At 42.4% G+C, this 15125-nt stretch overlaps 1 protein-coding gene across 1 annotated transcript; it reads right to left on the bottom strand.

Moving 5' to 3' along the window:
• Window positions 1-5683: 5683 nt before the first annotated feature.
• LOC140650246 (cytochrome P450 2K1-like) lies at window positions 5684-14590 on the bottom strand. Its single transcript, XM_072858316.1, has 9 exons — window positions 14405-14590; window positions 12424-12586; window positions 11145-11294; window positions 10692-10852; window positions 9642-9815; window positions 8881-9022; window positions 7992-8176; window positions 7648-7789; window positions 5684-5871 (listed from the first exon to the last, which is right to left on the bottom strand). Exons 1-9 carry the CDS (start codon window positions 14588-14590, stop codon window positions 5684-5686), a joined length of 1491 nt encoding a protein of 496 aa, XP_072714417.1.
• Between the last annotated feature and the right edge of the window lie 535 nt (window positions 14591-15125).

Genomic DNA, 15125 nt, shown 5'->3' with positions numbered 1-15125 from the left:
ATTCAGGGGCAGAGAATGAAAAAAATATTTTCATTGCTGGTAAAGCTAATTAAATTGTAATTTTCACAGATACGAGCTAACTGATGAAAAACATCACTTTCTCCAAGTGCAAACATAGCTCAGAAGACAGACACGCATAAGATTGCAATGGAAATGTCCTGTAAGTTGCATTAGTTTTTCTCACAGGAGCTCTGGACTGAATAGCAGCAGAGGCTGTGAGGATGTGGCGTACTACAACTTCCAGTGCAACAGCTCTGATTTTTTAAAGTTGTTCCCTCTGAGATGCAAAATGGTACCCAATTTCAGAGAGGATATACAGCTCAATTCAGAGGGGATTATACAGCTCAGTGAGCACCGTGAAGATATGTAGGAGTAGTCTCCTATTGTATCTAGTAAGTTTGACCATTCTTCTGCATTGCTCTTCTGGTCTGTCCTCTACTGGAAGTGGAAACAATTGTGTATTGTTTAAAATGGCCGTGCTGAAGGATGGATTTGGAAACATCTATAAATGTTCACAAAAAGTGGAAAAAAATAGACTCCTGCCACCATTACACCTGTACAATCCTCTGTGGTCACAGGAGTGTGTGGATTTATGTATTAGCAAAAAAAAGACTATCAAGTCATAGGCCAGATCCTAAAACATCTACTAAAAGGCTAGTGCACCGTACTGTCTTCAGACCTGAAATGGATGCTCCAGGGAAAGGAAAGAACATGAACATTTGCAGGACTCTTGTAAAGAACAGGAGAAGCGCCATGTTGACAAGGTTTTCACCTGCACCTGTTCTGCCACCTGGATTGCAAAGTAGGAGAGACACGATTTTTAAAAGTCTTTGCCTCTGGAATTTGGAAACAAATAAAAACCTCAGGCTAAATTTCCTTTCCTTCTAACACCTTTGTGAATCCAGAAACTAAAATAAACAGATCTAAATGAGAAGTTTACTACTCCTTTGTAAAAGTTTTCCTTAAAATTAAAAGGAAATTATTACATTAGAAGAATCTGAGAGAAGGGCAAATTTTCTCTTGAATATAAAAATGATGCAACCACTCATGCAATTTTTGGATTCTCATATTATTTTCACTTTTCAGCCTTTAATCATTAGTCTCTATCTAGCAGACTACATTTGAACACTCGTAGGTGTCTGTAGTGTCTACATGATCTGAAACATGCACATGGGGCTTATATGGCAGGGACCCCTGTCCCCCCAGCCTGGCAGCTGAAGGCCAAGCAAAATATCTGAGGGTATCTAAAATGGTGCTAGAGGCTTGGGGTTATAGCAAGTGAATTGTTTTCTGTATATCAACTTTAGAGTGGATTGAATCTCCCCATAATTATTTAATTATTTACAGCCTAATCATCAGAATCTTGTTTGGGTAAGGAGACAAAAGCATATGGAGAAGTGTAGATATGAAACCCCCCAAAACCAAGGGAATAGGATCACAGAATCACAGAATCGTATAGGTTGGGAAAGACTTTTAAGATCACCGAGTCCAACTGTAAACCTAACACTACCAAGACCACCACTACACCATGTCCCTAAGCACCTCATCCAAACGTCTTTTAAATACCTCCAGGGATGGCGACTCAACCACTTCCCTGGGCAGCCTGTTCCAATGCTTGACAACCCTTTCGGTGAAGTAAAATTTCCTCCCCTGGCCATTTCCTCTTGTCCTATCACTTGTTACCTGGGAGAAGAGACCGACCCCCACCTCTCTACCACCTCCTTTCAGGTAGTTGTAGAGAGCGATAAGGTCTCCCCTCAGCCTCCTTTTCTCCAGGCTGAACAACCCCAGTTCCCTCAGCCGCTCCTCATCAGCCTTGTGCTCCAGACCCTTCACCAGCTTCATTGCCCTTCTCTGGACACGCTCCAGCCCCTTAATGTCTCCCTTGTACTGAGGGGCCCAAAACTGAACACAGTATTCGAGGTGCGGCCTCACCAGTGCCGAGTACAGGGGAACAATCACTTCCCTACTCCTGCTGGCCACACTATTTTTGATACAAGCCAGGATGCCATTGGCTTTCTTGGCCACCTGGGCACACTGCTGGCTCATATTCAGGCGGCTGTCAACCAACACCCCCAGGTCCTTTTCTGCGTGGCAGCTTTCCAGCCACTCTTCCCCAAGCCTGTAGCGTTGCATGGGGTTGTTGTGGCCCAAGTGCAGGACCCAACACTTGGCCTTGTAGAACCTCATACAACTGGCCCCAGCCCATCGATCCAGCCTGTCCAGATCCCTCTGCAGAGCCTCCCTCCCCTCAAGCAGATCAACACTCCCGCCCAACTTGTTGTCATCTGCAAACTTACTGAGGGTGCACTTGATCCCTTCATCCAGATCATTGACAAAGATATTAAACAGAACTGGCCCCCGCACAGAGCCCTGGGGAACACCACTTGTGACCGGCCACCAACTGGATTTAACTCCATTCACCACAGCTCTTTGGGCCTGGCCATCCAGCCAGTTCTTTACCCAGCGAAGATTACACCCGTCCAAGCCATGAGCAGCCAGTTTCTCCAGGAGAATGCTGTGGGAAACCGTGTCAAAGGCTTTACTGAAGTCTAGATAGACTATATCCACATCCACATATTTCCCTTATCCATTAGGCAGGTCACTTTGTCGTAGAAGGAGATCAGGTTGGTCAGGCAGGACCTGCCTTTCCTGAGCCCATGCTGGCTGGGCTTGATCCCTTGGTTATTCTCTACATACCATGTGATAGCACTTGGGATGATCTGCTCCATCAGCTTCACCGGTACCGAGGTCAGGCTGACAGGCCTGTAGTTCCCCGGGTCCTCCTTCTGGCCTTTCTTGAAGATGGGCGTCACATTTGCTAATCTCCAGTCAGCTGGGACCTCCCCAGTTAGCCAGGACTGCTGGTAAATGATGGAAAGGGGCTTGGTGAGCACATCTGCCAGTTCCTTCTGTACTCTCGGGTGGATCTCATCAGGCCCCATAGACTTGTGAGTGTCTAAGTGGTGCACCAGGTCACTGACCATTTCCCCCTGGATTATGGGGGCTCCATTCTGGTCCCCGTCCCTATCTTCCAACTCCGGGGGCTGGGTACCCAGAGAACATTGGCCCTGCTATTAAAGACTGAGGCAAAGAAGGCATTAAGTACCTCAGCCTTTTCCTCATCCTTGGTCACTGTGTTCCCTCCCCCATCTACTAGGAGCTGGAGATTCTCCTTAGCTCTCCTTTTGCTGCTAATGTATTTGAAGAAGTACTTTTTGTTGTCTTTTACAGCAGCAGCCAGATTGAGCTCTAGCTCAGCTTTGGCCCTTCTAATTTTCTCCCTGCACAGCCTCGCTACACCTTTGTAGTCCTCCTGAGTTGCCTGCCCCTTCTTCCAGAGGTCATAGACTCTCCTCTTTTTCCTGAGTTCGAGCCAGAGCTCTCTAGTCAGCCAGGGCAGTCTTCTTCCCGGCAGGCTCGTCTTTTGGCACCTGGGGACAGCCTGCTCTTGTGCCTTTAGGACTTCCTCCTTAAAGAATGTCCAGCCTTCCTGGACTCCTTTGCCCATTAGGGCTGCCTCCCAGGGGACTCTCTCGACCAGTCTCTTAAACAGGCCGAAGTCTGCCCTCCGGAAGTCTAAGGTGGCAGTTGTGCTGACCCCCCTCGCCGCTTCTCAACGTATCAAAAACTCTATCATTTCGTGATCACTCTGCCCAAGACGGCCTCCAACCATCACGTGGCTCACAAGTCCTTCTCTGTTCGTGAACAAGAGGTCCAGTGGGGCACCTTCCCTAGTTGGCTCCCTCACCAGCTGTACTGTGTTTCCAGTAGACATCCGGTAGGTTGAAGTCCCCCACAAGAAGAAGGGCTAGCGAGCGTGAGGCTTCTCCCAGCTGCTTATAGAATAGTTTGTCAGTCTCCTCATCCTGGTTGAGTGGTCTGTAACAGACTCCCACCACAATATCTGCCTTGTTAGCCTTCCCCCTGATAAGAATCAGACATAGACCATAGACACTCCACCCTATCGTCACCATCATCGAGCTCTAAACTATCCAGACACTCCCTAACATATAGGGCTACCCCACCACCTCTCCTGCTTCGCCTATCCCTCCTGAAGAGTTTATAGCCATCCATCGCCGCAGTCCAGTTGTGCGAGTCATCCCACCATATTTCCGTGATGGCAACCATATCATAGTTTTCCTGATGTACAATGGCTTTCAACTCCTCCTGCTTGTTGCCCATGCTGCGTGCATTGGTGTAGAGGCACTTCAGCTGGGCTGTCGTCCGTGTCTCCTTCATAGAAGAACACCCCTTGTGTGCTTTGAGGCGTTTCACTGGCATTTCCCTCTTGGCTCCTATTGCCTCAGTATCCCCTAGCTCAACTCTGTTCGACTTCGGCTGTGCCCCAGCGTACCCCGCACATCTCAGAGACACAGGCTGAGTGCCCTCGCTGGCACCCTCTCCCTCTAACCGTAGCATGTTGTCCCTCAGCTTCCCTCGGGCAAGCCTGATATTAACCCCCTCCCCCTTCGAGTCTAGTTTAAAGCTCTGTCGAGGAGCCCCGCAAGTTCCTGAGCAAAGATTCTCTTTTCCCTTTGAGAAAGATGAATCCCATCAGACGCCAGCAAACCTGGTGCTGTGTAGGCCATCCTGTTGTCAAAAAAAACAAATCTGTGGCGATGACACCAGCCACGGAGCCATGAGTTAATAGATTGGGTGCTTCTGTTCCTTCTAGTGTCACTGCCCACAACTGGAAGGAGAGAGGAGAAAATAATCTGTGCTCCAGAGTCCCTTACTAGCTGTCCCAAGGCCCTGAAGTCTCTTTTGATTGCCCTAGGACTTCGTGTTGCAGCTTCATCGCCCCCCACATGGAAGAGCAGTAGGGGGTAATAGTCCGAGGGCCGTACCAGGCTAGGGAGTATTCTCGTGATATCCTTCACCTGGATATCAAATGAAAGGGGATGTTCAGAGGAGTGTCTCCTTTCAGGAGAAGGAATGGGTGTCTTGCTTCAATACCTACTCTCAGGAGAAATGGCAGAACAGGGAATATTGTCTAGTGCCGCGTAAAACAGCCAACCTGAGAAAAGCTGAGCTTTAAGGCCACAGAGGGTCAGCACTGATTACTGCCCAGGCAGAAGCAGGGACTGAATGCTCCTGAAGAGGGGAAGGATTAGGGAGAAGAGCCAAGGGGAGAAGCTGCTATGAGGCATTGGGGAACATCAGTTTATTCAACCCAGCTTCAAACCCATCTGCCTGCCAAGACCAAATAACCCTTCTGTTCTGACAACCTGAAGGTCTGAACATCCCACATTCACCACAGAGGCTCTGCAGGGCTTGTCTTTAAGCAGGCTAGTACAAGCTAGGCACAGATTCACCATCTATGTGTCTCTTTGGAGAAACCTGGACTTGGGAGCGTTTCTGGGGGATATGCTTTCAAGAAACACACATTACCAAGTGAAAATTGAAGAAAGAATGTGGAAGATGAGGGTCTGTATTATTTAGCCCAGACTAGGTGATCTAATAGGTTAATCCATGAGTCATCAATTAGTCCACACTTCTGGTCCACTTCTGCCCTCCCCCAATAAATAAAAAACAAAAGAACACCACTTTGTTTTAGAAGTACTGGAAACCTTCATTAAGATGTAGTGTTGAGAATTATTTTGTCCAAACAATTAAGAAAGCAGATATAATGAAAAAGTAATGTAAACATTTTTGAAACAAATTGATGCTAATTAGAGCTCTACAAACGTGTTACAGCACACATTTTATAGGGTTTGGGGATGATGTTAAATGAAATAGCAGGGCTGAGGTCCAGGTCTGAGATAGAAACTCCAGGGGGAGGGTGGAAGGTGAACCTCTGCAGGAGGCTGGTGAAGAAGAGGAAGAGCTCCATTTTGGCAAGAGTCTCACCGGCGCAGATCCTCCGCCCTGGAATAAAATGAAGACCGGCCATAAGAAAGACAGTGGGAGCTGCTTCTTCAATAGTTAGAAGAAATAAAAATGTCTGAGCAGCTCTTATTGTGACGAAAATCAGTGGGAATCCAGAACACTTGAAATGTCATATCCTAGCTATGAATAAAGAACACAGTAGCTCTTAGAAGTCTATTGAGTACAAGAATCACCTGAGAGAGAGGATACTTGGTCTTCAGAGGTATGATATCAAAGCTACCTGGTGATTTTTTTTTCTTTTCCTTTGCCTTAATGCTTGCATTTGGGGAGAAATATATGAAAATGCAATCTGAATTCCTTAATTCCAGTTTTCAATAAAATTTGTATTTTTCTTCATTTTCAGATTTTTCCTCTACTTGGTTCAATTTTTGGATCCCAGACCAACTTTGGCTGGTTTAGTCTAGACTTTGGCTCTATTAGTCTAGTCACAGGCAATTTTTTATACTAAAATCTGTCAGAAAAGACCTTGGAGACTCAGATGCTGGCTAGAGTGGGACTGAGGAGGAAGGTGGTGGAGATATTCTATGGAGCTCCTAATATAAGCCTTTCTTCAAAAGCGCTGTGAATATAAATTTTTCTCAGTCCTGGTCAAATTCAGTGGCTTGTAAACTGCCTTAATCAGAGCATGATGATTCAAGGCTAGAACTAACAAAAACTTGAACTAAGATTTGATTTTACCTCCCTTGTATGACAGAAAGTGGGAAAGGAGCTATTGCATGGCTGTGCAAATAAGCCCTCTAGGGAATGCCCAGACCTGACGCTCCCTGGATTTCTGGCTTTCAGCCAGAACATCTAGACTTAAATCTGAAAAGAAGGCCTGTCAATTGGAAGTATCGTAAGTCCTTCTATGAAAAAAATTATTTACTATATGTCGGATGGTGAGTATGACAAGAAAAAACCTTATTCAAATATCATGCAGAATTAAAAATACACAAATAGGGTCTATAAAAAATGCAGTGTTGTGGAGAGGATTGATAGACAAGTTAGCCAGAGACTGATGTATAGGAACTCAATTGAGCAATGACAGAGCCTGCAAAGCAGGAGAAATGCCAGAGAAGGAGCAGTCGTCGTGGGGGTCAGAATCTTCCATGCTTTGGTGCATGGTGCAGGTGTGTAAGCTTAGGTGAACGTCACACTCTGTGGAAATCTCAAAAGGCAATCCCTCTCTGTCCTTTGATTTTACACAGAATTTGGGGTTTTATATAAGGCAACTCCTATTTGTTGGCACAGTATGTGAAGTCTTGATCCCAGATGACATTATTCGTGACTTTTAAAAAAGGGACATGCAAAAATGAAACATGGTTCCCCAGAAAGACACAGAAGCCACCTTTCCTGTGTGCTTTGTGTGTGGTCATGGACAATGCAGCTGGGTATGGTAAGGGTCAGACACAAGCCCAGGCCATAGAGCAGTTGTGGGCTACAGTTTATAATGCAGAAATGTGTTATCTAAACCATCATGGAATTTGCTGAAAACGTCCCTCATATTTAAGAAGGCACTACAAATTCTCATTTATAATCGTTGAATATTAACTGAGAAACCAATAACATCCAGAGGCTGGAGGAGTTAGCAGGCATTTGTGAGTACTCTCTCTTATCAGAGGTGTGTCCTGAGAAATCTGTGAAATATGGGTTGTGAAAAGGTCCCATGAAAAAGACGGTGTGGAAGCCAGGCTTCAGTAACAACAAACCCTGGTACAAGTAGTTCTTATCTAAGATCGATACTTGCAACAGCAGTAAATGGAAAAGAGAAGGCACCTGCTGAAAAAGGCATGAAAGCATCTTTCTTCACAAATTTTCCGTTGGCGTCAAGAAAGTGCTCGGGATAGAACATGTCTGGTTTCTCCCACTGCGATTTGTCTTGCAGGACAGAGGTCAGTAAGGGGATGATGTAGGTTCCCTGCAAAATAAGACAGTGGGATTAATCCGTGGGCAGATATTGTGGTGGCAGTAATGGCAATAACACTTCAAGATTGTCAGCCTGGAGAAAGAGATTATTCCGACTGCTGTTATGTGACTTCATTAGAGAGTTCATGTTTATCATATTAACCAGGTTTGCGAAAGAAGAAATGCTAAAAGAAACAATCCTGTAGGCACCTCACCTTGGGAATGAAATAGCCTTTGAGAGTGACATCTGCAGCAGTCTCATGAGGCAAATCCAACGGCAGGATATTAGCAAACCTCTGAATTTCATGGATGACAGCATCCGTATATGGCATCTGAGTTCGATGCTCGATCCGTGGGGGGTTTGACCCTATCACTTGTTCTATCTCTTCTTGGACCTTTCCTGAGGAAAAAATCAACTGTAAGAAGGAGACAAGGACTCATTCATCCCTGAGACATACTGTGCTTTACTGATATAAAGTATAAAAGACCTTGGGTGAAAACCGTAAATTCTTTTTTTCCTTTCAGAAATAATGGGAGGTGGACAGCACTACAGTGCTTGAGTATTTGTTTACCAATAAGAAACCTAAATACTTGTATTCTTCTGCCCTCTCTTCTGCCTAAAGTTTCTTGCTCTGACCAAGAAGTATCTCAAAAACCCCACCTGACTCCTAACCACCCTGTATCATAAACTGGAATGGGGTTGTCAGACAAAGGGCAATTCCCTGTATCTTCTCAGGTATTTAAAGCCTCAGTACAGTCCATTTAACATCTGCACAGGCCTTCAGTTTATCAACAGCCTGTTTCTGAGGGAACCCTGGAACAATTTCATTGGCCAACACAGGACAGCTCTCTTCTTTTTAATTAATGAGATTTTACTGAGCAAAGGACCTGGCCCATATGAACTCTTTTTATAATCTACTGATAGGCTGACTAGTGTGCCCCTCACTGGGTCTGAACCACAGGGCACAGCAATACCTAGATAATAATTAGCTGGAAATCTTGACTTTTTGTAACTTAGTGCATTAACAGATATGTTGACCCTTCAGGTTCCTGTTCAGTTCCTAATGAACTGAGTGTAACAGCATCTGTCATAAAACCACTTACTCTGAATTTCAGGGTACTTTAGCATCAGCAGAAGGCTCCAGTTTAGTGTGGTGGAAATTGTCTCAACACCAGCAGTAAACAAATTGCTCACCAAGCTTTGCAAGTTGCCCTTATGGAAATACCCGTTGGTAGTGGATTTCTCCTGAAAGAAGTGGTTGAGATAAAAGGATGAAAACTTAAAGCTTTCCATGTGAAAATGCAATTTATGTAGCTAAACATTTACTAAGAAATAAATCCTATATTTTAAAGAAGTGTGACAGACAAAGAAGAACTTTGGCCTTGTACCTGGAGAATAGTGTTGACGTAGGTTTTTTTATGTTTTGCATGATCTCTGTGTTTACTGGGGCCAGCTTCAGAGAGGGCTGGTTTCTCTATGAAGAAGGTAACCCAGATATATCAGAGACCCCAAATAAGGATCCCAGTAAAGCCCAGATAGTGCTTTTGTTCTGTAATGCATTATGTTTTTGAAAGAGCCAGAAGGGCTAGGACAACAGAGAGAGCAGATAAAAAGATGCAGCCTCTGTAAATATATTGATACAGTCTGAAGAAAAGTGTAAATAAGGATAAATGTTTGCTGATTAAAAGGGTTTGGAACTGCAACAGAGTGAAATATCTGTTCAACTCTACCAGTTTGTTATATGTGTTTTGTCAAAGATAGATTCCCTAAAGAAATATAGCTATAATTATAAGGACTGAAAGGAAATTGTAAATGTCTTCATATAACCATAAAAGTTGGAATAAATGAGAAAAGATTCAGTTACCTCCTGCTGTTTAACCAGGAAAGCATCAATAAAACTTCTTCGATCATTTTTGTCCAGGGTTTTGAGACATTCTACAAAATTAACTTGTACATAAGCATGGAATTCGTCTCTGTTTTGGAGAAGAGTCTTGTTAGCCCTTAGGAGGAATCCAAGGTGTGGGAAGATGTTGTATATCTGCAAGAGTGAAAGATGTCAGAGAGAATTTACCAGCCAGAGGTCTGAAAACACTACAGAAACAAATTAATAATATTGCGCCCATTTTGCAGATGCAAAACCAAAGACTTAACATTAATATTTTGTTCTTTAGAACATGAAAAAGTGACTGGAAGAATTCATGGTAGAAAATCCATCAAGGACCACTGAGTACATGGCAAACTCTCAGCCCCAAATCAATATTTTGCAGGAGTAGTGTAGATGTCAGACTAAAACACCTGCAACTTTTCACCAGGGAGGTGGAAATGTTGGCCAGCAACTTTTTTTATTGTTTTAACCAGCTCTTCCGCTAACTTTTTTTTTCTGTTTCAAAGCCTAAAGGAACAGAAGTGAATCTGGTGTGCGGCAGCATTGCATGTGAGTATCAGAGAGTATTTATTACTCATTGAGACATTTCAGTGTACTGGAAGCATGGGAAAATAGATTTTGTATCAGGGCTCCTTGTACAGGTAGACCACATACTCTATAGCTTCTCCCTGCCCCATATTCTGAGAGTGTACTGTTTTGCCTCGTCACTGTATGTGAACCATACAGTGAACCATATTTTGGCAGGGGGAATGCTGAGCTTGCTCTTCATGCACTATATGGTCTGATTTTTTCAGTCCAGCGCTATTCAAACTGTAGCTTACGTACGTTTTTGAGAGACTGGGGGTTTGATTGTTGGCTTCAAGATTCCCAGACTGTCTCTCAGGCTTTGTTTTGCCCCAGAAAGTGCTTGTAAACCTATTATCTCTCAGAGCCTCAGATTTTTCTGTTTAATAGAAACAATTGACTACCAGTATTACTATGTTCCTATGGCATCCAGTGGAACAGAAACATAAAAATGTTTATCATTACCGTAACCAAAGGTTGCCCAGCAAGCCTCATGCTTTCATTGGTCAAATGTAGAAGTCTCACAAATCTGGAGTCTTTGTAGTCAAATCGTTTTCCAAGTAATATTGACACAATTATGTTAGCAACTGCTGCATTAATTATTTTACTAGCATCAAAGGGCTTTCCTATACAATGAACAAAAGAATATATTACATTGTGGCAAGAGATGTAATTTGTAAATATAAATTTAATACTAATTATTGCTATTTATTTATTATGATTGATTGCTATTACTGGCTATTTTTCAACGTTAGAATACCATGCCAAGACACAAAAATGCTGGAAGAGCCAAATTCATCAAATTCATTCAGTCTGAAGTACATTTCTTAAAAAGGTCTGAACCTGGGAAGGTTACTGGCAAGCCTCTGGGTACTTGAACAAAACCTTAGAGGTTTGAAGAATGAACCATCTACCCACCTTCTTGTGACCCAATGGTGTCTGCCAGATACCCGTACTCCTCCACAATGCGGTCCTCAATGGCCCTTTTTCCCATTCCAAAGTCTCGTAAGGTTGTGAGAGTAAATCTTCGCATCACCTTCCAGTTTTCACCATGAGCAAAAACAATCCCTGACACAAAGAGAACATTTCAAGGTGGCAGAAGATTTTAAATAACTAATTTGTAGACAAATAATGTAGCTATTTAGTAGGAGTCACTTCTAAAACAAGCTAAGTTCCATCTGGCTGAGGAAAAAAACAATTTTCCCTTAAGTATTTTCAGGCCTCAACAATAGGTTTATGGTACAAAAAAGGAGGATAAACTATTTAAGAAGTATTTAATCAAATCTTAAGAAGAACATATATCTCTGAGAGACACTTGTCACTGAAAGAAAGAAGGCATTGGAAATTCAAGTTCAAACCGCTTATCATCGTACTTAGGAACTGGAGTTGAACGGAGATCTCATATGTCTGATGATTGCAGGAGAAACCTGACTAGGCACAAATGTCTTTAAAATTTAGGTAGTGTCTTAAAACATGCTCAATCATTTTTTTCACTGAAATTGTTACACCATGTAATTAATGACTTTAGATATATTTTTTTTCGAGGAGAAAAATGAGGTGTAAAGAAAGCTTACATGAAATAATGTGATCAAAAGATGCAACTGTTAAAATGTTCTCAGAATTATTCCTGATTTTGTCCAAGGGTCTTTGGAGTTGTAAATATGAAACTCTCATGCAAAATTAGAATGAAGTTTGGATGTGAAATTCTTATTTGGAAACCCATCTCAGTATACAGTATTTCCCTTATTGAAATAAATCCCCAATTCTGTATGTGTTCCATTCTATTGTCACATCCAGATTTTAAAAGCATTATTCACTGCTTGAAATGAGAAGCAGCGGTATAATACTCATGTCAGGAAAAGGAGGTTCTATGATAAGCCCAACACAACAGAAGTCTAGAACCATATCGTGAGAACTAGAAATGCCTTCCCTGGCATGCATGCTGCTGTTCTAGATCCTGAAAGTGTAACTCTATCCTTTATCTGTTGCTGTGGTTATTGTTAGAGTTATGGTGGTTTTGTTGTCACTGTCAACAGTTTCAAATTTGAATAAATGCACTGAAGTCAATGAAATTGCTCCCTATTTCCAATGCCTTATATGGTCTCTGATCCAAAGTGATATGCCAGCTTCGGCTTCATCTGTAGGAAAAAATTTTTTGAATAAGGCAAGCTGATAAGGAAAAATAAAACCAACTCACCATTTCCTCTGGTCAAATCTTCAAATATTGGGATTTTAGGTCTCTCTGCAAATGCATCTGCCTGGTTTACGAGAGCTTCCTTCACTGTCTCATACCCAGAAATCACTACTATTTTCCTTTGCCCCATCTGAACACTGAAGACTGGACCATATACTTTTGACAGCTGTCAGAAGAAGACAACAGTGATTTACAGCTTTTACAGCTTACAAAGAAATTCACCACCCTTTCAGTGCTGCTTATTTTCCTGTCCTACCCCTAAGTTACTAAAATGTTAAATGTTTTCCTAAGTACAGAGAAAGAGAATTGATTTAAATAATGTGAATATGCCAGACATTATGACAGCTAATGACTAAATGGCACAGTCCGGGGTGGAGTCCTATTGCGCTAAACCGCACAGAAGTGTTAACAGCTGAAACACCAAACAAGTCAAGGATTGTGCTGGCATCTATGTCTTCCTTCAGGAACCCCTGTAAATTCAATTTTTGACTCATGTTTTCACACTGATCTCTATGTTATTGTGTTTCTTTTGTTTACAGGCTAAATATGTTCAAACCTTTGCTACTGTTATCGCGTAAAAAAACCCCGTGTGTTTCTGGGCCAGGATCTAGCATTAGGTAGATTCTCTCTTTTTATATATGACTAAATCCACCATGAATCTCTCTCAGAGACAATGTTTGTCCTAAGCTGGTACCTTTTTGTCTTGTACAGGCAGATTTATTTTCATATAACTCAATGTTCCTGATTCTCCTGACAATAGGAGAGGGTTTTCTTAACTGCACTTATTTTCTAGTGTGTTTGCACACAGAAACAGAAGACAAATATTTAGCATTGATATGCAAAATGTTCAGCAACTGGCAAGCAAGTCCAGCCAACTATATGAAATAACATAGCAGCAGCGACACGTGGCTGAATTAAGAGTAGGTTCTTTGATGGTGATACTGTTATCCCAGACTGCTGTAGCTGTGGCAGAACATGATCTTTTCAAAGAGTGTTCTCCAGTAAGGACTTTCCAATGCTTGCAGTGGTGATGCTCAGGGTGAGCATATGGTCTCCAGTTGCATTTACACACTAAGTATGTGTGAATATTAAACTTTGAGCTAAGCTCAAGTCAGAGAACAAACCTCCTCCATTAGAATGGATTCACTGAATTACAGCTGAGACATGTTGGTTCTATTGGCCTGAAAAGAGATGGAACTTGCTTTTGCCAACACAATTAGGCTGCATTGGAATGCTACAGTGATTTTCCAGATACTGCACCTGATTGTTTTTTTGATTTGTGGATATAACATACATACAGATATGTAGGTGCAAATATCCCTTTTAAAATCATCAGCAAGGAGGACGTGTGATTTCAATGTCGAAGTGGAAAAAACTCTAAGAAAGGAGCAGATTCATAGAAGTCTTCTGACTAAAAATCAGGAAAGTCCTACAATAAACTAGGTAAAAAAATCACTAGAAGAAAACCAAAAGATTTATTACTTTGATTTGCTTAGATCTTTGCTGTATATTCTGGCAACTGTTGGCCCTGAATATTAAGAGTATATAGTTCTCTTCAGCTTTTGGGGAAGAAAGGAGGAAAAGGAGATGAGAAGGGTTGCTAAATCAGTGAAGGCAGGAAGCTGCAGTTGCAACCCCAGACACGTCAATCAGTGGAAGGTGGAGGGAGTTAGACCACATATAAAAATCACTCCTTATTCAGTTACCTTTTTCTCAAAATTACCACAAAAAGAAGGTGAGCACTTGTTATTAATTTGTTTAAGGCTGAAACCTAGATGCATGAAGTTGCATGGAGAAAGTATGACAATAAAGAACAAATCTCGCTGCGTTCAAAGTTTTCTGCTCAAATAACAGTCTCCTGTCCCTTGCTAAGAGTCATCTGTGGATGCAACTCATCGGTTACAATAGGAGAGACTCTCTGACATCTTGGAATACGGGGCTTGGTGATACATGCAATTATGGGACCAATAGAAAAGATGACTACCTGTAGATAAGTCCTGTAGGGTCTCTTCAAATCAAACAAATGCAGATTTCCAATGATAGGTAATGCTCTTGGTCCTGGGGGAAAATTCTTTCTCCGGTGGTTATTCCAGAAACCTCTCATTTTCAAAATGGATAGAAAAGTCAGGATGAGCACTAAACCAATGGAAGTGCAGCTGCTCCAGTCCATCTCTGTTCAGCCAAGTATTTGCTACAGAAGAGAAAAGAGAAAATGTGGGCTCTGGATCTCTGTCCTCCTGCAAAAGTTTCCTGTGAGAGATGCTTGTACTAGTCCATAAACCTCTTTCCTAGTGAAGGGGATGTTTTTCTTGCGATTGGTGACTGGTTTTGTTCTTTTCCCCCGTGCTTGCTAATGAATCCTCAGTACGGTACAGACATGGGTAAATGTTTGCTAGCCAAGCGTGTGTGACTGGGTGAGCGTGTAGCTCACTGTCCAAGCATCAAAGTCCAAGAACATGGAGAACAACAGGTCATCAACCTGGTGTTTGGTATAAAAGTCATAAATTCTACATGCTCTTCAGGTTACTGATTAATTATTTTTTGTCATTAGTACAGGCACAGCCTTTATACCCTGAGAACTGAAATCAGAATGCCAATGCCCAAGTGATGAGTGCACAGAGAGTTATTCTTTTTAAAGTGCTTAAGAATTGGTATAACTTTGCTTCAATTGAATTCACTGGGAATTTAAAATCACAGAATCACAG

Source organism: Ciconia boyciana, chromosome 3 (genome assembly GCF_034638445.1).
Source record: "Ciconia boyciana chromosome 3, ASM3463844v1, whole genome shotgun sequence".
NCBI lineage: Eukaryota > Metazoa > Chordata > Aves > Ciconiiformes > Ciconiidae > Ciconia > Ciconia boyciana.
This window is presented reverse-complemented; position numbering and strand designations above follow the sequence as displayed.